The following is a 27,338-nucleotide window of genomic DNA, read 5'->3' as shown; positions in this document are numbered from 1 at the left end:
CTCAAATGGACTAATCTTTTGATTGTGTTTTTGAGAGGAAATATTAGACCTTAGTCCATTGGAAGCCTTGCAACAAGGATAAAATTACTGTCATCACAGAGGATTCAAGACTTTTACACATACAAACATAAAAGTTTACCAGTGGAGATAGTGGTCCTTGGATAGTGAATAGGCTATTAGCAGCTGCTTTGATCTTGGGTATTGCTTAGAAGTAGTGCATATTTTCTGTGGATTTAAACTCACAACCAATATAGTCAAGTTAAAGACTGAAGTCTGAACAACTCTAACCCACTTGAAACAGTGGAGGTTGAAGCAGTGAGGGAAAGCCTATACATTTTCATACTGAACTGCTATACTTGACTTTTTAAATTGGCTCAAAGGCAGAAATGGAGACTACTGCGCAAGGGTAGGTGATGCTGTTGATACCTCCTGCACTCTTGTAAAAAGAGGTGATGGCATGGTGTTTTTTGTTGTTGCTAGAATAAGCTTATTTAGTAGCCATATGTTGTAGCTGTCACTTCCAGTTAGTAATCACAGGTGTCCGAGAATCGTCTTGTGAACTTTAAGAAACAAAGCCTTTAGAGCAAAACGCATCCTCAAATAAACAGAAGACTAAAGCCATGCCAGCTATCTCTTGTTTATATCAAAAGAAAGATGGCCCTGGCAGCAAGCTGTTGTATTAGTGTGCTGTTTGTAATCACAGCATGTTTCTGGCCTTTAAGTTTCTGGCCTTATGGTGCTCATAGATATTCAAAAGAAAGAATGCACTAATGAAATGCAGGAGTGAGTAATCAACATTTTGGTCATTCAAATAGAACTGAGATAACTTCTTGAAAAATGATGTAGTTAACAGACCATTATTAAGATGGTAGGGGTTGGCTCTTCACAGCAATGCATGATGAGATACAACAGTCATAAATTGAAACAAAATTTTCTGGCTGAATTGAAAGAAAACTTAGTCACCATGAACACAATGAAGCACTAGAACACATTGTCCAGAGAGGTGATATTCTGTCCTTCCCTTCTGAGCCAGCTGGAGAAAACCATGAGCAACCTGGTTTGTACTTATAGCCGACCCTGTCTGGAGCCGAAGTTTGAACTAAGCATCTCAGGGTGTCATCCTGGACAATCTCTTGACTTTATCTGAGTAAAGTGTTAACAGGACTTCACTGGAATACTGTCCCAGTGTCTTGGATTGGTCTTCCTGAGGAATAGCTTTACTTGGTGTCTTACAGAAATGTCAGGTAACATAAAAGGACAAAACAATTTACCTGTCAGGGCTGGACTCTTCATGGATTTTTGAAGGACTTAAAGTCCATATTCCATTCAGTTTTACTGAATTTGAGATGTGCTGGGCTCCTGAAAACAAGTGTATTGAAAGTTGTGCAACCAGGGTGGAGCTGATAGCAACATAAATGGACAATAAAAACATGAAATGTTTTTCATGCTTTGTTTTTGGGTGCCTACCTTCAGTCCACAAGGGGCTGACTTTTTTTTGAAGGGCATTAAATACACTCAGCTGCCTTTGAAATGTGATACCTCTTGGACTTAAACACCTCCAAGATGGAGGTTAACCTTTCTTATGTTTTCACCTATATTAAAGATAATGAAAATTCAAATTTCAGACATAAGTTCCCCTCCCACTCCCTAAAGGCATAACAGAGCAGTGCCAGAGATAATGTAGATCAGATAACTTAAACTTTCCTGTCCATAGTTTGAATCACAAAGCAGCAATCTCTTTAAAAATTATTTCACTTCATTGCAATGCAGATCCCGGTGAATCTTCTCTTAGGACATGATTTTCCTTTGCAGAAGAGTGTTTTTTATTGTCTTTGCTGTATTTTTAAATTAAAAAAAAAAAATTCTCTCCTGCACTTCTAGGCTCTGTTTCCTTTGTATCTGCCCTCTGTTTAGTTTCAATGTGCAAGTTGTATTCATTTCCTAAGGAATAATTTCTTTAACACCCTGTCTTTTTGATAAACTGCACCTCTTAACTCAGTGAGAATCTACTCCTTCCACAGATCTGTTTTTCGGAGGAGTCTGTGTTGCTTACCTGTATTCCAAAAGATGTCTGGGTTAACTGGATGGAAAATAAATCTTTATGGTAGACCCTGAAGGATTAATTTTCTTTCTTTTCTCTTCTCCTCTTTTACCACAATTCTTTTTTCTCCACCTTTCAACCTTACTAACAGATATGCATTATTGTGCATCTGAAGGCCCTGACCCATTCTTTAGCACCTATTTACTTCAATTGTTCCTCCTATTTCAGCTGTAGATATACTCAGACTATACAATGCAGAACCAGAGCTAAATTTCATCCGGGATTTAGGAGTTTGGGTCCATCACTTTAGTTTATGGACTTTCTGTAGTTCTGTGCTTCTCCCTTTCCTGCCTCTCACCCAGTGTTTAATTTGATGTAGTTCTCCCCACCAAAAAAACCTGAAGTATGTAGGCATATGTATTTATAGGAGCATATTTTGACTGAGTGTTGGTAAAAGTGTAGTGAAACCTGCAGATAAGGCAGCCTTTGTTAAACCAACTTTGAACAGTGATATTCCAGCGGTAGTAAACCTGTATTTCCATATTTAAAAAAAAAATAGTCCTTAAATGTAGTCACAATGATGCTTTCAATCAAAGCGGCTGAAAACATTTAGGAAGGAAAATTTCCCTTCAATTTTTCCTTCATGCTCTTATAATGTAAAATCAGTTTCTTTTGTAGTCAGCCAGCTTCTCCCTTGCTGAGCAGATCCATGTAAATGTCAACAGGGAGCAGGAAAACTGATGGAATTACCTCTTAGAGATACTTAAGACAAACTCCAAGATTTAGTATTAAAAGCATGCTGTTGTGGAAACTGAAAATTTTTCTGAAAATATCAGTTCTGAAAATGTCACTTTAGGAGCTCTAGTCCACGATACTGAGTGCTGGTATGCTCAGTTCTAAGCAAATGCTGGTGATGTGCCATTTATGTTGCTTAGGTCAGGTTCTGCTGCTTATTGACATTGATAGAGCCCCTCCTCTGAGGTGTTACAAAGCACTTTTCCAGCAATTTATGTTTGAATATCTTGGTTGTAGTGCATCAGATGTGCTTTTCTAACCATAATTTGTTTCCTTAACAGGCTTCTTTTAAAATCTTTCCAGAAATATCTTTATTTCTCTGCCTATTTATTTCAGATTTTGTTGCTGTTTGTTTTAGGGACCCGACAAAGCTATGGTCAGCTCTTTATGGTCTTTTAAAGCAATATTTAAGGGCTGGATTGACTTCTCTTTAGCCTAGAGTTCATATGTGCTTTAGTGGAAACCAACATATGCTATAGCACACAATGTAATCTTTGAGATCTTCAAGTTTTGAAGAGAAAGCATTTAGGCTTGAGAGTTTAGGAAGTGAAGGGTAGAGGCATGAGGGGGGGTCGGGGGTGGGGAGAGGGGGCAGAAAAAACCAAAACCCCCAAACTCCCAAAACAAAATGTTTTGCAAGCTGAGAGCTTCCCTCTCTGCCATGGGAAGATGAGATAACCTTATGGAATATTTAGAAATAGTGGTTCATAAGAGGTGGAAGACCTCACCAGGGGATGAGCTGATCTCTACAAAGATGGTGGATCAGTTAAGATATGATTGTAGCAAATGTCTTGTCCTCATAATTAAAAACCATGTGTATTCACTATTTGCTGTAGTTTAAGGCAGTTGGTTTTTTTCTCTTTCAGAAATCACAGCACCCACCCTTTGGATTAAGCACTTGGTCATCAAAGATTCCAAACTAAACAGCTCCAGTATAAGGAATTCAGGTAATGTTCCATAAAAACAAAAAAAAAGGTTTCTTTTAACTAGGCTGTAGTCCCTTGTTGTCTGTTCTTGTTTTTTTTCTTCCTTTGTTTTAGCTATGCTGCTGCTTTTCAGTGTTGCAGGACTTGAAGTGCAGGCTGTAAAATAATTTCTGATAGCATCCTTTTTTGTCTCCAGAAGGCCACAATCAATGTGTGATGAGGGGTGTTTCTGTTTCCCCAAACCAAAACTGGGGAATTTCTAATGCCTTCATCTGTTAATTCGTCCCAACCAGGTGTCATCTTTATTCTTTTTGCTGTTCAGCATGCTTTCATGGATGTACAAACTGATGCATTTGATTCTGAGATCAGGGCTTTTGTTTTGGTCTAAGCAGGTGAGAAAATATAGAGGAGGGCCTTCTCTTTTAGCAACTTCAAGATTCTCCTCTGCAGGGGATATTTTTTGATAAAAAAAGGAGATTGGATTTTTTCACACCTGGAAGTAGGTTATTTATGTCTGGGCCTAAGTAAATGTCAAAAGTACTTTTGTGGGTAATAGAGTGGATAAAGGAAGAGCCAACCATAAAAGGACAGCAAAGAAAAGATCATGAACATGAATGGGATATAGGGGAGCAGGAAGATGTGAAATTAGTATGTAAATCTTGAGACTGGAGATGAGGGTTAAACTGTGTGGAGTCACTGAAATCACAAGAATCTGAAGAGGAATGTTAGGGATTCTTGGTAAGAACGGTTTCTGTCTGATCAGGAAGAAGGTAGAGGGGATATCAAAAGAAGAACATTGCCTTAAGAAGCCATGGGCTTACTTTAAGGTTGAAATAGGAACGCCTACTATTGCATATATTTTATGAAACAATATATGCCTAGGACAGCTGTTGGGAATAACTCCAGTCCCCAGAACAGATCAGTTGTCATAGCCCGAAGTACCTGGTCATCTGCTATTTCTGGATTAGCTAGAAAGCGTTCATGGCACTCAGCAGTTCCCTTAACCTTCTTGTGCTCCTTCCCAACAGCAGAGTGAAATCAGTGCTAGGTTAGTGAGATTCTTTTACTGTGGAGTGGAGAAGAGCTCTTAGCAGGATGATATCCATCATTGCTCAGATACCAGTTTTAGAAAGTCTCCTATGCCTCACCTCCTGATTGTTTTTGTAGCAGTGTGATCTGCATAGAAACTGCCAGTGAGAATCATCCAGAAGCTTCAGTTGTTGTAGGAGTATCAGCATTCTTCTTTAAGGATATCTTTCATGGGAAACCAAATGCAGTTTTGGGTTTTTTTTTTGAGCTGCTGGAACAACCAGTAGCTCACAGTGCAATTAAAGGTGACAATTAATATTAAAATCCTACGTAATGGCTCTTACCTGTCTTGGAGACCAGCTTCTGTTCTAATGCAGCAAATGTGGTAGCTGCAATGGAAATAAGAGTTCCTAGATCTGCTTCCTAGGAGGCTACAAAGGTAGTTGAGAGCAGGAGGGTCTCTTACTTGAGAGCCTGTCAGAAGGCCTAGAAAGGATATGGGCTCTTTCTTGCCCCAACAGAGCCAAAGTAGGTTGGCTTTCATGCTGTAAAGCCAGTCAGTTTGTTCAAATATTTCCTCAGGAAGCTGCCTGATGTAAACTGGAGTTTTGTTCATAGAAGAGTTCCTTTTGTGAGTTTACTTTTGTCCACTTTTTTTTTTTTTTTAAATCGGTTCTAACATCATTTCTGTTATTCAAACAAAATTATTCTGCATGCATGCTACAAATAAAAAATAAATGATCTTCTGGAAAAGTCAAGAGTTCCATAAGGGGTGGTTTCCTACAGTCAGTTAAAAGGATATGTGGTTCATCTGACTCAGCCTCACTGATTGCCTTGATGGGCACTCATTTGCTTTAGGATCTCATTAAGAGACTGGGTTGCCAACTTTAGACCCAAATTTCCACATCTTCATTACTTATACCAAATTATTGATATCAAGAAATACTGCCTCATCAAAATAACACTATGGTTTAGCTGATGTGAATTGTGGGCTACTCTAGTCTGTTTCTTTCAACCAGCAAAGCCTAGGCCTCTTGTTTAGTACCTTTCATTCCTTTCATCTCTTATATTTGTTAAAACGCAATGTAGTGTTGGTGGGATCAAACAACAAAGCTGGGGAAGATAATTTTCATTTAGAACCAAGTTCTTCAAATGTTTTTAAGTCTGTCTTGGCTGAAGATGACTGAACAGCTGTCATGAGATTGGCATGCAAAATTAGGGGATGTTTTTAATTGCTTTTGGCCCTTGTCAGCTGGAAATATTAATGCTCAGCACGCTTCTGATTTTTCATTTATTTTTAAGGGATGAAGGCAAGTTCTGTTAATGCAAGATTGGATTTTTTTGTTTTGGTATTTGCTCAGCTATATTATCTCTCTGAGCTTGCACTTACTGTCTTGAAGCAGATACAACCTGGTATCCTCATGCAGCCATTTAATTGGATGACTGAAACTGGAGGTGACAAAAGGCCTAGGTCATCTAGTCTACTGTTTTAGGGCTAGTGAATGTTTGTATTGTATGAAGAGCAGTATTTTCTAATGTAGCATAAATGTCTTGGGCAATAAACATTTCACTTCTTCCTACAGTAAGCTGCTCTGCCGTCTGAACTCAGTCTTAGCATTTTTCTCTTTGTAATATCCAGCTTAAGTCTTCTTTTATTTCTGTTCTTTTTCATTAGCCTTGTTCTTGAAAGCCTTCCCTATTCCTTGGAGTTTGCATGCTGAAATGCTTAACCCCAATCTCTCTCCTCCCTGTGGTTGTTCCATGTCTCTCTTTACATTGAAGAGAAGTGCAGTAGATACTACTGTCAGAGGACATGTGCTGCTGTCTAATCAGCACTAACATTGGTTGGACATCTTAGAAGCTAGCACCATCGCTGTATCAACTATGAGAAGAATGTAAGAATTGCTGTTTGGAGGTAAAGAGGTTCTGTAGTTTGCTGTCATTGTCTCTGATCGATCTTAGTCTTCAGAATGAACCAACCAGCAGGTAGCTGAGCATTGTAGAGCTGGTGACGCTCCATGCTGCATACACAGCCTGTATCTTGCAAGAGCTATATTTGAAGTCAGTGTTCCACCTTTCATTTAGTATTGACAAACAGAAGAGGTTCTCCTGAAACAGTCTTCTCTTGGAGCATTTATGTTTTGCTTGGCATGTGTAAATGCTAATTAAGCTAGATATCAGGAAAATCAGAATGACTCTAGCTGGTGAACAGAGCACTTAAATGAGAATCTGTGTCTTTAGGTGTTTTGCTGGTGTATTTTTTTGTGCTAGGTAAAACAGCATTGCTAGGATGGATTCCTAGTGCTATTACCACAGCTCACCTTAAAGAATGAAATGACAACTAAATCTCTTTCTCAGTGGGATGAGATGCAGGGTTCAGATCCTCTCAGCCAGAGGCAGAACCAAAACGTGAACATGCTGTAACACTTGATCTGAGGAGTAGAAGAAAAGTTACTGGTTTTCTGTACTTGAATACTAAGTCTTCAGCCTCTTACTGAATCTTGAAAGCCTAAAAGTCAGTTTTTCTTTTCGGGGCAAGTGAAAAATCTAGATCAAAATACTATTTTGTTCACTATGGCAAGATGCCAAAGACATTTTTGGTTTTTTAACTGATTTCCACCTCCCCCAAACATGCATACCCACGTATGTGCATACACTCATTCCAAATTAAGCCTGTTATTTAGCACTGCCTTCTGCAGTGTGTCATTTTGAACACTGCCAAAGCAGGAGGCAATAGAGATGGGACCTTTGCAATGGTTATTCTCTAATTGACATGGGTGGGAACTGTCTTTTCATAATACTTTCACTGTTTCTGCCTCCTACTTTCCTGCCTTACATATTCCAGCATGAACAGTCCAAATGATTTTTCTTTTACAGTTCTTAATCTAGGGAAGCTCCTAGTAATGCATCCTCTGTTAAAATGCTGGACAAAATAAATATAATGGCTGCCTGTTTGGGAGTACTCCATCTCTGCTGAGGAATCCATGGCTGTTCATTTCCAGAGTTGGGTTATCTCCAAATCCATTTGTGCTACTTAGCGATTTGGTTTTGGTTAGCAAGAGATTCCTGCCTGTATCCAGCTTACCCTGATGACCTTTAAGAAAACCACAGAGTGATGTAATGAGCTTATGCATGGAAAAATAAACAGCTCTAGAGAAAGCAGCAGTAGCAGCCTCAAGTAAATATTCTGCAGTCACTGGGGTTTTGAACATGACGTTATTTGAAAGGAAGAATGAGTAATATATAGAGGTTAGCAGCTGAAGACAGGTTTGTGTGTACCTAGTTAAAAAAAAAAAAAAGAACTAATGAAGAAACCAGTATCTGTTTATTTCAAAAGCTTGCTTGTTGAATGGGGGCCAACTCCCAGTGGCCTATTCTGTTCAGCTTTGGCACTCAAGGCATCATGCAGACATCTCATATGACAGCTTTCCAGTAACAGTTCTCTGCTGTCAGGAGCTCTTAATGGACAGAGTGTAACTGTAAATAAGCTATGGAAACAAGAATGGTGGTATTCACATTTTCTTTTTGCTAACAGAATCCACTTCAAGCGCAAACTTTAGGGCTTTGCAAATGGAGGAACAACTTGAACAACTTGTCTGCATATACTTCTGCAAGAAGCAGAAGCACCCCCACCATCTACCCCAAAGGGAGTCTGTGCATTCTTGGGTGCAGTTTGTCCCCAGAGGTCTGCATAGTGAGTTGTGATGTGATTATATCAAGTGTGCTACCAGGACCTGAATTCTCTGTTTTTCTTCTGTGTTCTCACCTTATGTTTTTTCCCACTTGCAGAAAAAAAGGCAAGAAAATGCACATGGCACCCCAAAATAGCTCCTTCTTTCTAGTATTCCCCTAGGAAATGATACCATTTTGGTGTATGCTTTAAGGATCAGAGATCATGATTGCTTTTAGGGGGAAATGTACTCATGGTATGTTGCTTTAGCCATATCTAAATCCGGAGTCTTTCTAGGATCCCATACATTAACAAGGAGTCTGCTTTAAAGCTACCTATATTGAGAATCGGTGTAGTTCCTCCTGCGTCAGATTGTCAGGTGAGACCAATCAACATATAAGAGGGCCTACTGATTTGCTCTTAAAAAGGAATATGCCTGTTTCAGTGGGATACACTGGAACCAACCAAGACAGGAGTTGGATTTGTTTTTAGGACTTGTCTTTTTAGCATTGAGGACTAATGTCAAGGAGCTTGAACACCTACATTATTTTCCAGAGTGGGAAGACAGTGCACCAATTTGTATGGAATAGATTATTTGGAGTTGGAGCAAATTTCCTTGTGCTTGGAAGTATGGAACACTGCAGAGAACCAGGAAGCTAGAGATAAATTCAGAGAAAGCTCTGCCTCTGCAGATGATTTGCCTCAGATGAGGCAGAGCACTGTTTTGAACAGGGGCAGTTTCTCATCTATCTTTATTGCATATTCTCAGCCTCATTCCTTAGTTGTCTCACCCTGTTCTTGGCACACTCCACCTCATGCTGCTGCTTCTTCTACTTTTCTCCTATTTTGTGCTAAACTGGTTGTGTTACTTACAAACTGACTGTCTTTCCGTGTCAGTTGTGTTAATGTTGGTGTCCAAATGTCTATTACAGGGTTGTAGGCTATTTCTCAAAGTCCGTGGCTGGCCACCAGGTGGAGGAGATGGTGGGGAAGCAAAACTTGTTTTCACTTCAGCAAGAAAGCAGATTGAGGATGGGAGGTAGCCAAGCACAAGTGTGATTTAGTGACATCTGAATATGATGTTACAGTAGCATTGGAATTGGAGAATTTTGGTGCCTGGGAATGACATCTTTAACGCTGACTACAGTCCTCTTTGGTGGATGCTTTGATAATTCCATCCCTTCTGGGCATAACACCTGGGAGCTGTGGCCTTTGAACTTACCCATAACCGAAGAGGAAAAAAGAAGTGTCAGTGATGTCAAGAACAAGGGTTCATGGAAGGAAAACAGTGAGTCAGAAAGCTTTTGCTCCTCTGACCATTTGAAACTATTAGACTAAAACATGTCGGTTTACTATCCTACCTGCCAGAACTCTGACCTTTGCATTAGTCCTCCCCACTCCTTTTTGCGAGGATTTGTTTTGCTTTGGTTTTGAATTAATTTTCATTTAAGTTCTGGCTTGATACCAAACAAAACAATCTCAAGAGAAGCTCCTGTTGAGCGTAATATGAAAACTTACTTATTACATTACTTTTTCATAGCAGATCTCTATGCTCTTCTCTGAGTTCCTGCCTCCTTGGAAGTCAGGATGTGTGGTGATGTTTTCCCCTTACTTTCTATCCCTCCTGTCCTTACTTTCCTAACTGTGGTTCAACCACCCCTTCCTCTTTTGACCACTGCTTGGAAGGTGTCTCCTTGCCCTCCCGGAAGTTGAAGGCACGATGTATATCACACCTAAGTGTGATTATCTCGTGGTCTCAGTGTTACAGGTGTGGTGAAGTATGTAGGGGAGCACTGAAGCACGGGGAATGGAAGAATCTAGGACCAGGACTCTTCCCAGACAGCCAGCAAATGAAGTCTTAAATAACATGCCATTGGGGACCAGTTAATCTGCTCTATGAAAAGCTGAAAAGTATACAAGTGGGAAAATTAACATTGTATAATAATCGGCATGCATCCATAGGTGTTAAACTAGTCAAATAAATGAAGCTCCCCCTGAGTACTCTGTGATAAATCATTCCCAAAGAATTCAGTCACTCCCCCCTCCCATCCCCCAAAGAAAGAAAACTTATTCTAGACATGGAGTCATAACTCCGGCTCTGCAGCTGCCAGTTAAGGTAAGTGGATAGGGAGCAGTAGGAGGAGGGCAATGGGTGTCAAAGGTACAAGAAGCTGGGGTAAAAGGTAGTGGGGAAGAAATCCTGCATTTAAAACTACTGAAGATTTAGAGGGGAAAAGGAAAGGAAGTGTGTTCCAGCACCAGACATGACATTACTAGGACATACAGAGATAAAGGGAAAATGGAGCTTAGTTTGATTTTTAGCAGAAGCTGGTTCCTGTTGAAGGTGTACTTGCTGAAGTAATTCTTTAGTAGTGAAGTGCTTTGCACTTGTATATACCAGCAGCAGTCAGCACAGGCTTCTACATGGATCTGTATTTCAGACATCTGTTTGAACATATGTTGATACATACAGACAGATGAAATGTATTGACTCACCTTCCTGCCTCTCTTGAAAAGTTCCTGTCAACTTCACAAGCAAAACTGTAAAATTTCTAAGATGCCACAAATAAGGAGGACCTGTTTAAAAATAAAGGCTCAACCTTTATTTTTTAAATTTTTAATTTTTTTATTTATTAACCTTTAAAGGGACAAGCAAGAGAACCAGGTGATCAGGCGCAGTCAACACGGGTTCACGAAAGGCAGGTCTTGCCAAACTAACCTGATTGCCTTCTATGACAAAGTATCTTCCTGGACTTCAGTAAAGCCTTTGACACAGTTTCTCACAGCATTCTGCTTGAGAAACTGTCAGCCTCTGGCCTGGACAGGCGCACACTCTCCTGGGTGGAAAACTGGTTGGATGGCTGGGCCCAGAGAGTGGTGGGAAATGGTGTGAAATCCAGCTGGAGGCCAGTGACAAGTGGGGTTCCCCAGGGCTCAGTGCTGGGTCCAGCCCTCTTCAATGTCTTCATCAATGACCTGGATGAAGGCATCGAGTGCACCCTTAGCAAGTTTGCGGACGACAGTAAGCTGGGTGGAAGTGTCGATCTGCTGGAGGGTAGGGAGGATCTGAACAGGCTGGACTGCTGGGCAGAGTCCAATGGCATGAGGTTTAACAAAGCCAAATGCCGGGTCCTGCACTTGGGGCACAACAACTCTATGCAGTGCTACAGACTAGGAGAAGTCTGTCTAGAAAGCCGCCTGGAGGAGAGGGACCTGGGGGTGTTGGTTGACAGCCGACTGAATATAAGCCAGCAGTGTGCCCAGGTGGCCAAGAAGGCCAATGGCGTCTTGGCTTGGATCAGAAACGGTGTGACCAGTGGGTCCAGGGAGGTTATTCTCCCTCTGTACTTGGCACTGGTGAGGCCGCTCCTCGAATCCTGTGTTCAGTTCTGGGCCCCTCACCACAAGAAGGATATTGAGGCTCTGGAGTGAGTCCAGAGAAGAGCAACAAAGCTGGTGAGGGGGCTGGAGAATAGGCCTTATGAGGAACGGCTGAGAGAGCTGGGGTTGTTTATCCTGGAGAAGAGGAGGCTGAGGGGAGACCTTATTACTCTCTACATCTACCTGAAAGGAGGTTGTAGAGAGGAGGGAGCTGGCCTCTTCTCCCAAGTGACAGGGGACAGGACAAGAGGGAATGGCCTCAAGCTCCTCCAGGGGAGATTTAGGCTGGACATTAGGAAAAAAATTTTCACAGAAAGGGTCATTGGGCACTGGAACAGGCTGCCCAGGGAGGTGGTTGATTCACCTTCCCTGAAGGTGTTTAAGGCATGGGTGGACGAGGTGCTAAGGGGCATGGTTTAGTGTTTGATAGGAATGGTTGGACTCGATGATCCGGTGGGTCTCTTCCAACCTGGTTATTCTATGATTCTGTGCTCATAGATTCCACCTAGAATAGGTTTAGTCCAAGGCTTCTCCTGAAACCAAAAGCCTGGATGGGGTTTGGAGATAATGGACCTGAGGACTCAAGTGATTTGCCAGGAGACAACTGAATTAAAAAAAATGTGTTCAGTGATACACAGACCAGTGTATCCCCCACCAGTGTCTGCTGCCCCCAGTATTGCCCAGGGAGGCATGGATTTCACCTAGTAGAGAACAAGGCTGTGAGGGAGCAGAGCTGCATTCCAGAACTGCTGGAAAAAACTTACCCTATCCCACAAAAGCTTCCTTCTTCTGTTGCAAGGCTTAGAGTAAAGAAGAGGTTCTTCACGTCAGTGGATCTTGGTAACAGATTAGATCATAAAAGTGAAATGTGTGAGGCCCTGCAGGAATATGAGGCGGGCTTGTGGAGCAGTAGCTTGGGACATTTGAGGAAAAGATACTATTGCCCTGTAGTCCTTCCCTTGCCTTTAAACCCAGAGCGTAGAAGAGGACTACCTCCATCTCCTGACACTGATGCAGTGGCTGCAGTTTGTCCTGTGTCTGATGTCTGAATACCATACATTAGGTCATTGAACTACCAAAGCCTGAACATTTTTCCCAGCATCAGCCATCCTCAAACTAAGTGTCCAAGAGTGAGTGCTAGCACTTCTGTCAGAGGCAATTCCCTCTGCCTCCTCGTAAAGTGCTAAATACTGCAGGAAAAAGCTGATCAGTCATTACATGAAATAACTCATCACACCATAAAATTGTCTCCCTTATGCCCTTTTATTCACCAGAAGTAGCATAAAAAGAGATATGTTACTGTAGTTAGGTGGACCAGTCTGAAATACTTTTTACCCCCATGACAGTTTTCTACAGCTTTCTATTTGGTGTCCTATAATTATATGCTTACAATACTGTAAAAATGGCATGCTTGTATACTCCAGCTGGCAGAGGTAGACTATTCTCCAACAATTCCTGTGCTAGTTGTTCCAAGCACTATTAAAAACAGGTGTGGAAGTGAAAATAGTTTCCCAGTAATGTTATGACTCTAGTGGAAACACCTATGGCTTCTCGTTTTATTGAGTAGCATTCCTCAATGTGAAAAGAGTGCAGCCAGAAAGGAATGTAGGGAAAATGAATGAAAGTGTTTGAAGACAGGTGGCTTATCTCAAAGCTAGGTATGCCACAAGCTAACAGTGCTAAGAGACTGTGTGAAATGGAAAAGAGAAGTTAGGGAAGAGAAAACACAGGCTCTGACTAGCTTCCCCTCAAAAACACAAGGGTGGTTTCTAAGGTTTTCTAAAGTGTGTAGCTTTTCTGCTGCTGAGGAACCATCCTGATGTAAAGAATTGAAGAGGAGTGCATTTTGGTGCCAAACTTTCTTTGCCAGACTGCAGGAACTTACTGTGGTAAGGTACTGCACAGCTACAGCTGTCATACGAATATAGCAAACAAGAGCATCAGGAAGATCAGATGCCAAGATCTAGAAACATGAACCGGATCAAATATCTTGAAGACTTTAGGCTATGTTTGTAAAGAGGTTGCTGCAGTCATCTAGGATCTGCTGGAGCAACCTTAGTCTGTGTGAGTGGGATCTGAAGTGGTTGCATGGCTTTTTCCTCCCCATTTTAACTTGGGATTGTATCCAGTTAACAGGAGCTCTGATGAGAGTAACCTGTTTCTAATGCAGCAACAGGGATCCCACTGCCACTTCCAATGAATGAACAGTTAATCACCATTTTTTTTTTTCATATCATCCTAAATCTCCTTTCTCCAAGTAAACTGACTGCTACTTGAATTACCTGTGGGGAAGAGAAAAAATTATCTATGACCATCTTTTTTTTTTTTTTTTAATAACAGCTTTTATGTTTCAGAAGACTGAATGTCATCCCTAGACTAAACAAATGGAATTCTTTCAGCCTCTTCCCACAGATCAAGTTTCCTAGACCACTGCCTGTTCCTCTGCTCTCTCCTGCTCTTGCCGAACAGTCCACCTCTCCCTCAAAGTGCAGTCCCCAGAGATGGACACAGGGCTGATTGAAATGCTCACTAATCTTTAGTGCTTGTTTATTATGTGAAGCCTCTGTCACTACATCCCACAGTTAGACTGGCATTTTTTTTTGACTTGTTGTTGTTGTTGTTGTTTGCAGTGTCATGAAGTTGCAGACTTTTTTGTCATCTACTTAGGCTCTTGACCATTTTTTTCCCAAGTCTGACTGTCTCACCAGTAATTTCTTCTCCATGCACTGGATTTCTCCTCGCTGATGGTTATGGTTTATACTTTTAAGTTGTGATCCCACTGATTTAGAACCATTTATCAAGATGACTTCAAATTCTTCCCTGAATTTCAGTCTGTAAATTGGATGCTATGTTCCACTAGCCAAAATGTCCTTTAATTTGATACAAGACAAATCTAATGATCACATTCAATGCTGAACTGTTTCACAGAGAACTTTTGAGACCTCTTCTTTTGAAGCATGTTTTTAACTGCAGTGTTAGGTGACTATCTCATAGTAATTATATGTAGTCTACATTTTCTTCATTTGCCTATAAGAATGAAACAACATACACTCTAATGAACTGGAATTTAATCAGAGCTTTGTCTAATTCACTGTGTATGAACATGCAAATATTTGCATTTTTTTTCCAGGATGAAGTACTGTAGTCATAAAAAATATTGTTCTCTTTCTGCCTTCCTTCAGCTAGTCTGGCTACAGCTCTAGGAGAGCTAGGATTGTGTGACTGACTGCTTGAGAGATGGGGTAGTAGAAAGAGTCCATGCCCTACCTGAAAGACAATTGAGTTAGAATTGCAGGGACAGGTAGCTTCTAACCAGCAAGTTGTAGGATGCACTGGCATGGAGCTTTATTCTTGTATAGTTTGAAAACTCTGTGAAGCAGATAAGCTGGGCAGTACCCAATGCTCACAGGTTCTGCAAAGTAAGCATAAAGTGCACATCAAAATGTCCCCCAGCAAGTTCACTGTAATTCCTGGGACAGTGCTTCCTTCAGCTATTCCTCCTTATTTTCAAGCTAGAGGGTAGAGATTGAATAGACTTCTAATCACTTACCACTGGTGGAAATGCAGTGCAGCTTTATCATTTTAAGCAGAAGAAAAATGGTAGGGCAAGGATGTGTTCCTGGATAGCCGAAGTTTAATAAGCCACTTGGAACAATGTATGTTTTAGAATTATTAGGAATCTGTTAAAACTTTGCATTGTACTTGTTCAGCACTGGAACGTGTAATAACCTGTGCTGCTTCTGTAGCTTATGCCTTGAGAAGCAAAATTGAGTGTGTACCAAGGTAAAGCAAGGACTTCTCAAATGGTACAGCATGGGGAGCACCTGCAAAGTTTGTTTTTTCTCTTTACCTTTACATTAGTCAGAATACCCTGGAAGGACCATGCTTCCAGACAGAATGAGGTGGAGTGGGTAGCAATGCTGATGACTAACAGAGGTGAGGAGAGATTTATGCGATCCCCATGAGCTGTATTTGCTCAGCTGTTATTGAGCTCTTTGTAAACACTGAAGGGGTTGTTTCTCTCCCTCCACCCACAGCCCTGCTCAGGGGACAGGCTGCTAGGGCCTATTTGCCATGCTGCTTTGGTAATCCTGACAGTCCTTGTTCATGTCCATACGCTGGGCTTTTCAAATTCTCTTTCCTCTCCAAGATTTGGGCTGCTGATATAACCTGTGTTCGACGTCCTCTGTGGAATGAGGCTGCACTTTCTGCCTGCAGCTTTTGTAAGCTCTGTACCAGGATGTTATCCAAGAGCGGCCCTGGGTCCTGTTCACTTACAGGACCTTAATGCAAAAGCACCTTTAAGCTGGTGTACATGGTATGATACAATAACCAGTTCAAGACTCCTCCTCTCTGCCAAAGCAGTATAAAGACAGGCAAAATAAAAATGAGATCAACACTCCTTAAATTAAGCTTCCCTGGGAGACAGGAAGACATTTTCTCTCGCTAAGGAGAACTGGGGCACAAAGACATTTAGTCCTCACTTTCAGATTGGCACATGTTGTCAGTAGGAACTTGGCACTAGATTGCCATACGGTTGCCTTCCGTTCTGTGTTGCTCTAGTTCCTCATGGATGGGAGAGCTGGAAGTTGAACAAAAAAGAAATTTGGGAAAGGCATGTGTTCAGTTTTGTTGTAATGCTGCTTTGAAGTCAGGTCCCTGTTACAGCACTAACAATGAGGGCTGGTCAAGAATCTTTCAGACTTTTTCCTCCCCTTCTGATGAATGCTTGTTCAATAAAACTGAAGCTTTTTGTGGGAGCTGCATGGGAAAAGTTTCCCCAGTCCAGACAGAATTTCTGGTCAAAAGAAATGACAGAGGCAAAGAGAAGGAAATCTGCCCTGCCTGGCATAGCCGGTAGCTCTGTGATTAGGCTATTCACAGCGGTTCACTGGGGCTGGACAGAAGCATGGAGGGAGGTTGCATGCCCTCTTTTGCTTGGTTTGGAAGAAGGATTCCTGTCTTTTAAGGGTGTAGGGATCCTTTCAAGGTAGGTGGTTTTGGTGTCGCAGTCAGTCATCTTTTAATAAGAAACAATTTGTGTGTAGAAGACCAATATTAAAGAAAAAACAAACCTCTTGTGGCTGGATGGCAAATCCTCCTTATGTCCCACCCTAATCATCTACAGCATCCTCTCAGCCTTCGTGGTTGGCTCTGATAGCAGTGAGAGGTATGTGTCAGTAGAGCAGCTAGAGGGAGGCTGCCTTGTCCCCAGAGCAGCTTGCTACCTCCATGTAGTCCTGCAAGCCAAGCATGAAAGCTGTTAAGCATGAGCCTTTAGGTTAGATGCTGCTAGACACCCTCTCTCCTGGGCTTTGTGAGGTAAATAAACACCCCATCTTTTTAATGACCACCTAGTTTATTAAGACAGTCATATGAGTCCCTTACCGCATCCATCTTTTTTATTTTTATTGTGCAGGCACTAGATGTAAATTTGAACGCGTGTGCTTAAGGGATCAGGAATGAGAGACCTCTTTATGAATCTGACCATGTATTTCACAGAAGGTCATTACTAGGGGAAAAATGTTGCATAAATAATATATAACTGCAGTTGTCCAAACCTCCAAGTCCTGTTTTCCTGTAATAGCTCATGGATTCAGAGACACTACTTCTAAAAATGTTTTACGGAGTTCTAGAAGCAGATAACGGTAAGAATGAACAAACAATTAGCCTTTCAGAGCTCAGCTCAGCAGTTAAGGAAAAATGGATATTTCTGCCAGTGATTATCATCTCCTTTGTGTGTGCATTCCCTAGTTTTTTTCTGTAATTTGATTTGTTGTAATCTAGATTTACTGTCTGCCTAAGGTTTTGCTTCCCAGCAACAGCAAGTTGGCAAGTGTTACACAACTTCTTTACTGATGGTTGTCTTAAGTCAAAGCAAAGATGGCAGAAAATGGGAATAAGACAGTGTCTTTAAAAAAAAAAAGATGTGTGTAATATTATTGTTGCTCCTGGGAAGGCTGTTTGTGTCCCACTGACATGCTGTCTTAAACATTCTTCTCTAAATGTTTAATATAGGGAAAGAAGGAAAACCTTTTTCTTTATCTTTCTGTGCCTGCAACCCACATTAACTCAAACAGGGAATGGGCTTTTAAGTACCCTGCACGCATAATAAATATATACTTCTTTCTAAGATGACAGCTTATTTTCATAGCTGGCATTAAACCTTCCAGCTTGGTCATAGGCTTTTGCTATCCTTCATAAACCTGGCCTTGGCAACAACAGCAAAGTTTCCAGTAAGCAGTCTGACAGGAACAGGCTGACTTCAGTGTCCTGGAGCTGGGATAGCATTTGATGGTCCCTTCATTACCCGTGAGACTGTCTTTCAGGGTGACAGTGTATGCAGTTTGTGCCAAGTCCCATACTAGGGAAGCTGATGGTATGGATTTCCCAGCTGATTTTGCTGGCTGCTGAAATAGACTCCAACTGTTAACATTCATGTTTATTTTTTAAGGGAATTGAGTGCTGTTAGAGTGGTAGCCTGGAGGAAAGAGCCTCTCTGGGGACTAGTGCTGGTTAATACTTTCTTCTGCTTAGTGGGCAGAAGTCACTGAAGGAACTTTCCACAAGGCTCTTGTCGGATCCTCCATTTAGTGTAAATGTGTTTGCTGTTCTTATGCACTCTGGCTTGGGGAAGGTAGATCTTGGATCATACCTTCAGCATGTAAAAGAGGTGAAGTAGCAATCTGTAAAATGGTGAGAGGCAGGGAGGGGGGATGACTGCAAACTGTTCATTGTTTCATCCTTCAGAGGAACTAGGGTCAGCAAACAAAACTAGCTGGAGCCAGGTTTAGATCAAACCAAAGGATGTGCTGTGATCCGTATGCAACATAGCATGTAGTCAAGGCACAGAGCTAGCTGTGGGATGTCATAGTCAGTAAAAGCTTGAGGGGGAGGCAAGGCAAAATGCTGGAAGGGAAAAAACATTGCTACTCACTAAATACAAACTCTGTGTCTATCTCTGCAAGTTTCTGATTCACAACTGGTTGACATATGAAATACACAGGGGAAAGAAGTATGTGCTCATCCCATTTCTCTGTTCTCTAAGCGTTATCTTCGGTCATGACTGGAGGTGAAACAGAAGTTGGGCTTTTGGTGTGACCCGGTATGTCTGTGTTTTTTTATTTCAGGATGCAATAGAGTGTATGGGACTTTCATAGTGGGTACTTCTAGGCATATGCTAGAAATGAGTAAAATCTCACTGCTATTTCAGTTCTCCTGTTATCATTGCTGATGACAGGACACTGGATATTGGCAACAATGGCAAATTTTGTATCATTGCATATATTTGATGTCAACTGAACAAAACCTGTAACATTTGTTTCTCTTGACCTTTAAACACCCTTCAAACAGGAATGACCAGTTAGTTCTGTATTCTGGTAGTAAACACTGTGACTATTGCATTCACACAGATTTCTCTTAATAAGTGTACATGCAGAGATTTTATTTGAATCATTTTTTATGGTATGATACAAACTGATTTGTAAGTTTGCACATATTGTGCAATTTGCATACCTAACTGCAATGTATGTAAAATAAGATACTATCTTATTAAAAGACATTTGTTCTTTTCTGTCTTGATTTCAATAAGTGGCTTTTTATTTTTTCATCCTGACATACACCAAAAAGCCACTGTTTTTTCAGAGATGTTTTTAGTGCTAGTTTTGTAAGACTCAAAGGACTTGAAAGATCTTGGTTTGACTTCATGCACTCAGGAAGCTTTGGGGATTTAGACAGAAAAATTCCTGGAATGTAGTTCTCTTCAGCAGAAGTTTGGGGTTTGGGTGGTTTTTTTCGTTTGGTTTGGTATGGATTTTTCCTTTTGCTTATCATATAAAATGATGATAGGGAATTCTGCCCCATTTTTCCTTGCCCAAGCTGCATGAATGATCCTCCTCACCTGAGGGCTAAAGTATGAAATGCTGTCAGTGGTCTGTGGGCAGGTGGGGGGCCCCTTGTGATGTAAGTGGTTTAAGGAGCCTGCAGGCCTCTCGCTCAATGACTTCTCTGTCCACGTACAGTTTGGGAACAGTCACAGGGCTTTTTTCAGATGTGAAATCTGTCAACAAAGTGAAATCAACTTAAATATCACCTGAGGCTTAAGCTCCCTTTCAGGTTTTGTTGATTTTATCCCCGCCTGCTCCATCCTGATCAAGTTTCCCTCTGCTTGAGTCAGACTTGCCGACACTTAGAAGTTTTTATTCTGTGTTTTGGTTGTGTGGATTTGTGTGTGGCAAAGTTTGGGTGCCCTTCACATTCCCAGCCTCAACGGTGATCTGAAATGCTGAGGAGAGGGAGATCATTCAGGATCTTTGAGACTCTCTAGCAGCTACAGTTAAATTATAAAACAGCAAAAGTACTTCTGGTACCCAAAGCGTGCTGTACTTGGATGATACTGTACAGACCTGCTGCAGTTTTCTCTGCTGTACCTGCTGCTACCAAGCTGAGGAATTCTAGTTGTGAATCAGCATACCTTTTGTTCCCCAAATACAGAACAAATCCTGCTCTCTACCCCAGAATTATCACCAAAATATAATATGTAACTGATGGGGTACAAACAGGCAGGGAAACAGTGACCATGTGTTGGTTGTGTGGTAAGCCTGTCATGGGGGCAGGATGCTGAGGTCATGCCATGCCTGCTGGCTGACATGCAAAAATCTACAGGTTTGGTACGAACCTGTGGTGTCATGTCCTGTCAGTGTTGGATCATTTTATGTATTGAAAGCTTGAGGTGATTCTTGGCTGTAGCAAGGAACTTTGGATGTTGCAGCTTATTTATGAAAAGAAAATCAGGGTAAACTGTAAGGGAGAGGAAAGTTAAGGAAGGAGAGAACAACTCTTCCTGCTTCTGGTTTTTGTCAGTCTCTTAAAGACAAAATTTAGGAGTTCTTGTTGTCTTTTTTACTGTAGACTTAGATGTGTTTTAAAATCCTGTGATCAGCTGCCTTGACTGCTTTCTGTCCTACATGCGTGCTTTTTTTTCTCTCTGATACCTTCAGTGGTTTCCAAAGTTGAAATAATTTTTCTGCTCCTCAAAGGGCCAGAATGTTTGAAGGCTTGTGGTTGAGAACTTCTGGCTGTCAAGACAAATAGGTCTTAAAGTCCTGCAGGTGTTCTGTGCATCTTTCTCACCTCTAATACCTGCTCCAAGTGAGAGGCAGCAGCTTGGCGCGTTTCCACGTGTCACACTTCTGCAAGCAGTGGTTGAAGAGGTGGCATTAGGACTGAAGATGGCAGGCTGGCTGCAGAAGCCACTTCTGAGCTTCTTCCTGTTCTTTGATATGTGCCATTTGTGTACTGTGTTCTCTCGTTGATGGTGCCTTCAGAAATACCTGTGTAATACTCTGTTGAAGGACAGGGTGTTACTTCATACTGGATGGGTAAGGAAGCAATGCTGAGTGCCATCTGTCCTCCAAGTGATGAAAATGGTGGCGTGTGCTGGAGAGCTGGTGGCAGTGTGGGTTGCATGGGGTATTCCATTCTTTCCCTACCAAGGTGTGTGCAGGTGTTCTCTGCACTGGATAAGGCAGTGTTAAAACAACCTCCTGCTCCTCTTGGGGATAGTGTTGGAGAGACGCTATTGAGAAGGAGGAATGTGTTGCAGTCTGGACAAAGACAGTGGAGGCAGGGCAGAGTGTTTGCCTCCTTTGTTTAACAGGAAAATACAAATCACAATTAATGATAGCTCAGTATATGAAAATATCATCTGGGGAATGCTTACCCCATGGCTGCAGTAATAGTGAATTTTTGTTATCTGATAGCTCTGTTCCAAAACCCAGGTGAACGGGAACAGTTTTTCCTGCTGTTTCTGGCTTGCTGGGCACCTGGCAGTCAATGTCTATAATCCGTAATCTGCTCATGTCACAGCCAAATGCAGGAGAAAACTGTCAACCCAGAAGTCCCCAAGTGCCTAGGGATGTAGATATGCAGGTGTTTGGGAAGGAAACAGGCACAAAGGTCTCTTGATGTGAAGGCTACCCATATCCTGCTGAGCTGAGGAAGGTGATCTTGATTTGACTTTTTTTTTTTTTTCCCCCACCCCATCCAACCTACCTCCCACCTTCCAGAGAAAGTTCACTCCTGTGACCAAGAAAGGCAGAGCGCCCTGGAGGAGGCCAGGCAGAACCCCCGCGAGGGCATCGTTATTCCTGAGTGTGCTCCTGGAGGGCTCTACAAACCAGTACAATGCCACCAGTCGACTGGGTACTGCTGGTGTGTCCTGGTGGACACAGGACGCCCCCTGCCTGGTACTTCTACTCGGTAAGAACTATAGGCCTGATGAAATATAAAAAAATACTGTTGCTATATCAGATAAGTTCCTACTTCTGAAGCAGTCAGCTTTGTACTACCTTTCCGAGAGCTAGTAATGCTGTATGTGATATTCCCTGTTGAAATATTACTGTGCAACTCCTTCTCTGTAGGAGTTGGTGCATAGTAGCAGCTACCCTTACTTTCCTCTGAGTTAAGTATCTATGCAAAGCTGCCTTTTTTTCCTCTGGCTTGCTGCTTTTGGGTGGTAGCTGGAACCAGGGCTTTGCTCAAGAGTACAGGTCAGGGGTGCGAGCAGTTGAAAAGAGCAGTAGATTTGTTGCATTATCCTTTGCTTTATATTTCCATGCTACATCCACTTGGGTCCTGACCAGAACAGGTTAAGAAGACTGCTTGGTTGTTTGTTGATAGTTTTTAAGCCATGACAGATTTTTCTTTTAAGTTACTCTATCTTAAAATGACGTGGGGAATTTTTCTCTCTTGGTGTTTGGAAACAAACTGTTGGTCTGACAAGTTATAAAAACAGGCCAGTAGGAGTTGGGACCTAAACTCTGCTAGCTACAGTGATTCTGCAGAGCTGGGGCAGCTTTGGATAAAGCTCAGCCTGTGCCTACAAGAGCTTGAAGTGGGCCCAGTGCTGTTTGTGGTTTTGGGCTGATACTGTACTTCAGAGTATAGTCTTCCCTCTTTCTTCACTTCTGCTGCTGTTGCTGACTGTCTGTAAGCAGACAAATGCTTGAGAATATTTCTTCTGCAGGTTTATTTGCTTCCCCTGCAGTAAGCAGATAAGACCACCCCTTTTCTACAGTCTGATGACTCTAAAGCTACATCACATAGTTTAGCATCTGCTGTTCTCCTTTTTCAGCTATGAGACCCCAGTGTGTGAAAGCGATGCCAGATCGAAGAGCACAGAGATTGATGATCCATTCAAGGACAGAGAGCTTCCAGGTCAGAGAGGAACAGGATCCTGTCTCTGCCTTCTCCCTTTGTCTCCTCTTGGGCCTCCTTGTGAGGCCAAGAATATTGTTGAGGAGATGGGGAATTCCTCTTGCTGCGCATGTTTTACCATGGGTTTTATTCTGTGTTATTTTGGATTGCCTCCAGTTTCAGCAGTGAACTGGAAAAGGCTGGGAGAGTGCTCTGGGGGCTGGTTTATTGCTTGTCTGCCCTTCTTTGAAAACATGTCTGGAATCAGGAAAGAAACCTGGATGCCTGGATGTCCCGTGGGGGAAGACAGGCTCAGCATTGAAAGATCTTCCAAGTCTGGCCAGGACAGGATCCTTTCCATTTAGCAGGGCTTCTCAGCAGCTTGATGCCCTCTGAGCAACAAAAGAGGAAGGACACAGCTGGCAATTGTCAGTGGACCAACTGGCTCCCTGACACTGCAGAGACCAGGCAGGGCAGTGTTCCTGCTACACTAAGGTAACTTAACTAATACTGGCTGCTCACTTGGCTGGAATTTACTTCTGATTTTCTGCCTAGGAGCCACTTTTTCTTATAGCTGCTTGGTTTGTATTCTGCTTTTCCCTTTTAACAGAGTGACAAACCATAACTTACTGTTTGCCTACCTTGTTTCTGCTAGGAAGACACGCTGGGCATAGGTGTCTCTGCAGCTCTCAAAAATGCTATCCTAACTGCCTATGCTCTGGGCTTCCTGTCCCACTACCTTTCTAAGGAGCAGAGTGAGGGCCCTCACTGGCATGTGGGTCCCCTAGGTGGGGACTGACTGCTTGAAATCGGAATACACATTTGGTCCCTCTCCACCACAAGGGAGTGGTACAGACCAAGAACTCTGCAGAAATAGCTAGCAGCTCTAGATGCACTTTCTCCTGGTTCCTTCTCATGCTAGTGTAAAGTGAGTTGTCCCAGAGCAGGTTAGCGAAGGAAATGAGATTTGTTCCATATTTGGCTCTGTGTCTCCTAATTCTCCTCCTGCTGGCTCCTGACCTCATGCCCTGCAGTCCCTAGCAGGGTTTTCTTCTATGCAGCTTCTCATTTCCACAAGTCATGTCAAAATTTCCTATCTGCATCCCTCTCACATTAGAATGAAATTGGCCAATTGGTTCAAGTATTACTTGAGGGCAAAGGAAGGGAAACCAGTTAAATTATTGCATTAAGGCTGATTTCCTTAGGAAATCATGCTAAAATAAAATAACCTTGCTTCCTTTCTTCCTCTTCCCCTTCTCCCCTTGCTTTACTGCTTCTCCCTGCACCCACCCCCTGCCTCTCCAGAGCTCCTCTGTGATAATCCTTTGCTCTTGGCTTTTTCTATGAGACACATTGATCTCTGAGGAGGGCAAAATGTTTTTGTTTCTCTTCTCCCTCCCCTTCTGTACTGCAGCTGGACAAGGGGGTAAGAACTGCTTGATACAGAAGAGGACACATGATGCTCTGTAGCTTAGTGGTCTGCTCCCAGCATCATACTCCAGCTCAAGCCACTTTTCCATGCCTGAGTAAATTTTCATCTCCGTGCTTGGCTGCATTGGCTAGCATGATGGTTCTTGTCACTGAAAATACCCTTGTCTGTGGAGACAGTAGGAGATGCAGGCTCTGATCCTGGTTTGTCTGCCTGAGAGGTGCTGTGCTGCATGATCGTTTGATGTAGACTTGAAGTTTGTTTGATCAGCTGCTCTTGTATGCAAAAATTCACTGGTGAGCCAGAACTGCAGGGGATGAGAGGATATTTCTTTTTACTTTTTTTTCCACTCTTGTTTCTTAGCAGAGCTGAATTTTAAGAAAAATTCCTGCTTTAATTTGGGACTTATCATTCCATTTGCACTCAGATCTGCAAGAGGGACCCCTTAGCTTATTCCTTTTCTAGAGGTTTGCCCATTCTTCAGACTGTCAGTGCTGCAGGTGGTGTGCTCTTTGGCCTGTGTGAAGAGACCCTGCAGAGGCCAAGGTGGGGAAGATATAATCCTTGAACACCAATACATACCCTCTTCCGTCATGGTTGTGGCCAGAAGAAAGAAAGAAGGTAGGAGAATGTTGCTTGCATATAGCAAATGGCAAGCTGCTAATTCCTGCAGACGGTGAGATGCTGAGGCCCCAGGGAGATGACTTCTAACGAATGTTTTTTCAACCTTCTCATTACTACAACAAAAAGCTTCTTTAAGTGAGTGGTCTACTCTGGCTGCCATAGCACCTTACCCATTACAATGCTGACATTTTCTGGACCATGTGCCAAAACAAGTGCTGGAGGGGTGTGCGTGTGTGTAGTGCACATAATATGGAGACAGGCGAGGGACTGTTGGTTAGCTGTTGCAGAGAACTGAGCCTGTAATGCTGCGAAGGAGGGAGTTTTGTCAGATCAATTTGCAAGCTGCTTTCAGCTGTCAGAGCATTACAGTAAGTTTTCTAGTGCTCCGTTTGGGGTACAGATGCTTCTCTGCTTGCCTGAGAAAAGCAGAAAGTGTTGACACTGCTATGTGTTGTTAGGGGGAGGGTAGGCTGTTTTCTGATGCCTGCTGCCTTAATTATCTGATTAATTTGTAGTGCATCATGGTTTGGGGAAAGAGATGATGTGAGGGATGTGGTGATGGTGTTTCTGTTGCTTCAAGAGAAGACAATAGGATGGGAGATGATGGATTTTGGACAATAGTTCTGGAGATGGTGAAGTTGAGTATGCATGTTCTTTTGTAGGCTAGAGCAACTGTTACAGTATTAATGTGGTAGTAAATGGAGCCTGGTTTTGCTCCTTTAAGAAGCAAGGAAATGGCGTAGATTGTCTCATAAAGGTGAGAAGATGGAGAATTTCATCTCAGCTGTGTTATAACACGCTGGCAGTGTTAAGGATAGGAAGCTCTGTCAGTCTGCGGTTATGATGGTAGGGAACTAGACAGCCTCAGCACTAAGTAATGGAAATCGTTACCAAGCTTGTCTTCAGCCTGCTTTGTCCTGCTTAAGGCAGCGGTGACTGGGGGTGATTGCCATGTGTTGACTTAGTCTGATGTATTTCCCATGCAGTGTGATCATGCAAAGAACTGAATTATTGTGATAGCTGCTGGCAGGCAACACACTCTGTGCCTGAAGAGGAGAGCACAAGCAGCAGTCCTAGCTTTTGCAAGTTTTAAGCGGTCAGTTAGGACCTCAGAACAGCCATGTTTGCAGAGGAGGATGAACCAGGGGGTAACGACTTGTATTGTAAACTTCTCTGCAAATGTCACCATGGGAACTCCCATCTGCTATGCACTTCCAGCACATCCCTGTGGTTACGCTGGTAAGAAACTGAGAGAGGCCATAAAGCTAATGACAGTCTTCCTGCCAGATATTGTTGGTGACCCTGTGTGTGTGCCTGGACGAAAGCTGCAGGACAAATTATCATGCAGAGAAACCCACTGAGGAATTCTTCTGCCTTTCCTTAGGGACTGTGATGATGGCTGCCATACTACAGACAAAGGAGGTTCTGTCTGATCCTTGCTGAACTGGGGTGGGAGACCAGTCCTGTGTCTTCTTCTATTAAACCTTCTCTCTTCTTTCTGCAGGCTGCCCTGAAGGGAAGAAAGTTGAATTTATTACCAGCTTACTTGATGCTTTAACTACGGACATGGTACAGGCTATTAACTCAGCAGCACCTACTGGGGGTGGCAGGTGAGTCCAGAAAGCACTTGGACTGAACGCCACCAAGGTGACTGCAGAGCTCTGTATGGCCCTGAGGTGGGGGTGGGAGGAAAAGGTGTTGCTCTGTGCTGATGCAGGTTCCTCTCGCTTGCTGGGAGAGGACCTGTGGCTGCATCTTCAGACACTGCTCTGTCCTGTCATCCTAGCCTTGCCTGCCTCCTCCCACCCCTCCTCCCTGGCAGCTGCTCCACCATAAAGGTTAGTATATGGCCCATTTGAAGTGTGAAATGAGAGCTCAGTGGGAGGAAGTGGCTTGCTCTTTTGTCCCCTGGTGCATGAAGATGCCTAATAAAATGCAAATGGATTGAAGGAGACTGTGTGGCCTAGTGGCTACCACAGGGAGTGAAGAATGCGAACCAAATTCTTGGCAGTGCTAGTGCTGTGGTTTTGCTGTGAGGCCAGAGCCAGCCTGCTGATGAGGAGAGGAGCTGTTTTTCATGGTTGTCCCCTCTGACCAGCTGCCTGTTTATCCCTCTTGGAAGGAGCAGCAGTTCAGGCCAGTTGAAAGAGGTGGACAGAATTCTGCTTCTGGGGAACTGGAGGAAAGCTGAGGTCTTGTCTCCCCCTTCTGCTTGATTATAACAAATCCCCTTAGTGCGGCAGCTGC

General features: G+C 42.7%; 1 protein-coding gene across 7 annotated transcripts in view; it reads left to right on the top strand.

Moving 5' to 3' along the window:
- The window catches only part of SMOC1 (SPARC related modular calcium binding 1), a 137,124-nt gene that overhangs the window by 89,104 nt on the left and 20,682 nt on the right, over positions 1-27,338 (top strand). For all 7 annotated transcript variants that reach the window (XM_069858287.1, XM_069858289.1, XM_069858288.1 and 4 more), the window contains exons 7-10: positions 3,703-3,783; positions 21,910-22,102; positions 22,977-23,059; positions 26,596-26,701. In XM_069858287.1, the coding sequence (XP_069714388.1) occupies positions 3,703-3,783; positions 21,910-22,102; positions 22,977-23,059; positions 26,596-26,701 (463 nt within the window). The remainder of the gene's footprint in view (positions 1-3,702; positions 3,784-21,909; positions 22,103-22,976; positions 23,060-26,595; positions 26,702-27,338) is intronic.

The sequence above is a fragment of the Phaenicophaeus curvirostris genome, chromosome 5, assembly GCF_032191515.1.
Source record: "Phaenicophaeus curvirostris isolate KB17595 chromosome 5, BPBGC_Pcur_1.0, whole genome shotgun sequence".
NCBI classification, from domain to species: domain Eukaryota; kingdom Metazoa; phylum Chordata; class Aves; order Cuculiformes; family Cuculidae; genus Phaenicophaeus; species Phaenicophaeus curvirostris.
Note: the sequence above shows the minus strand (reverse complement) of the source record. Positions and strands in the feature narration are given on the sequence as shown.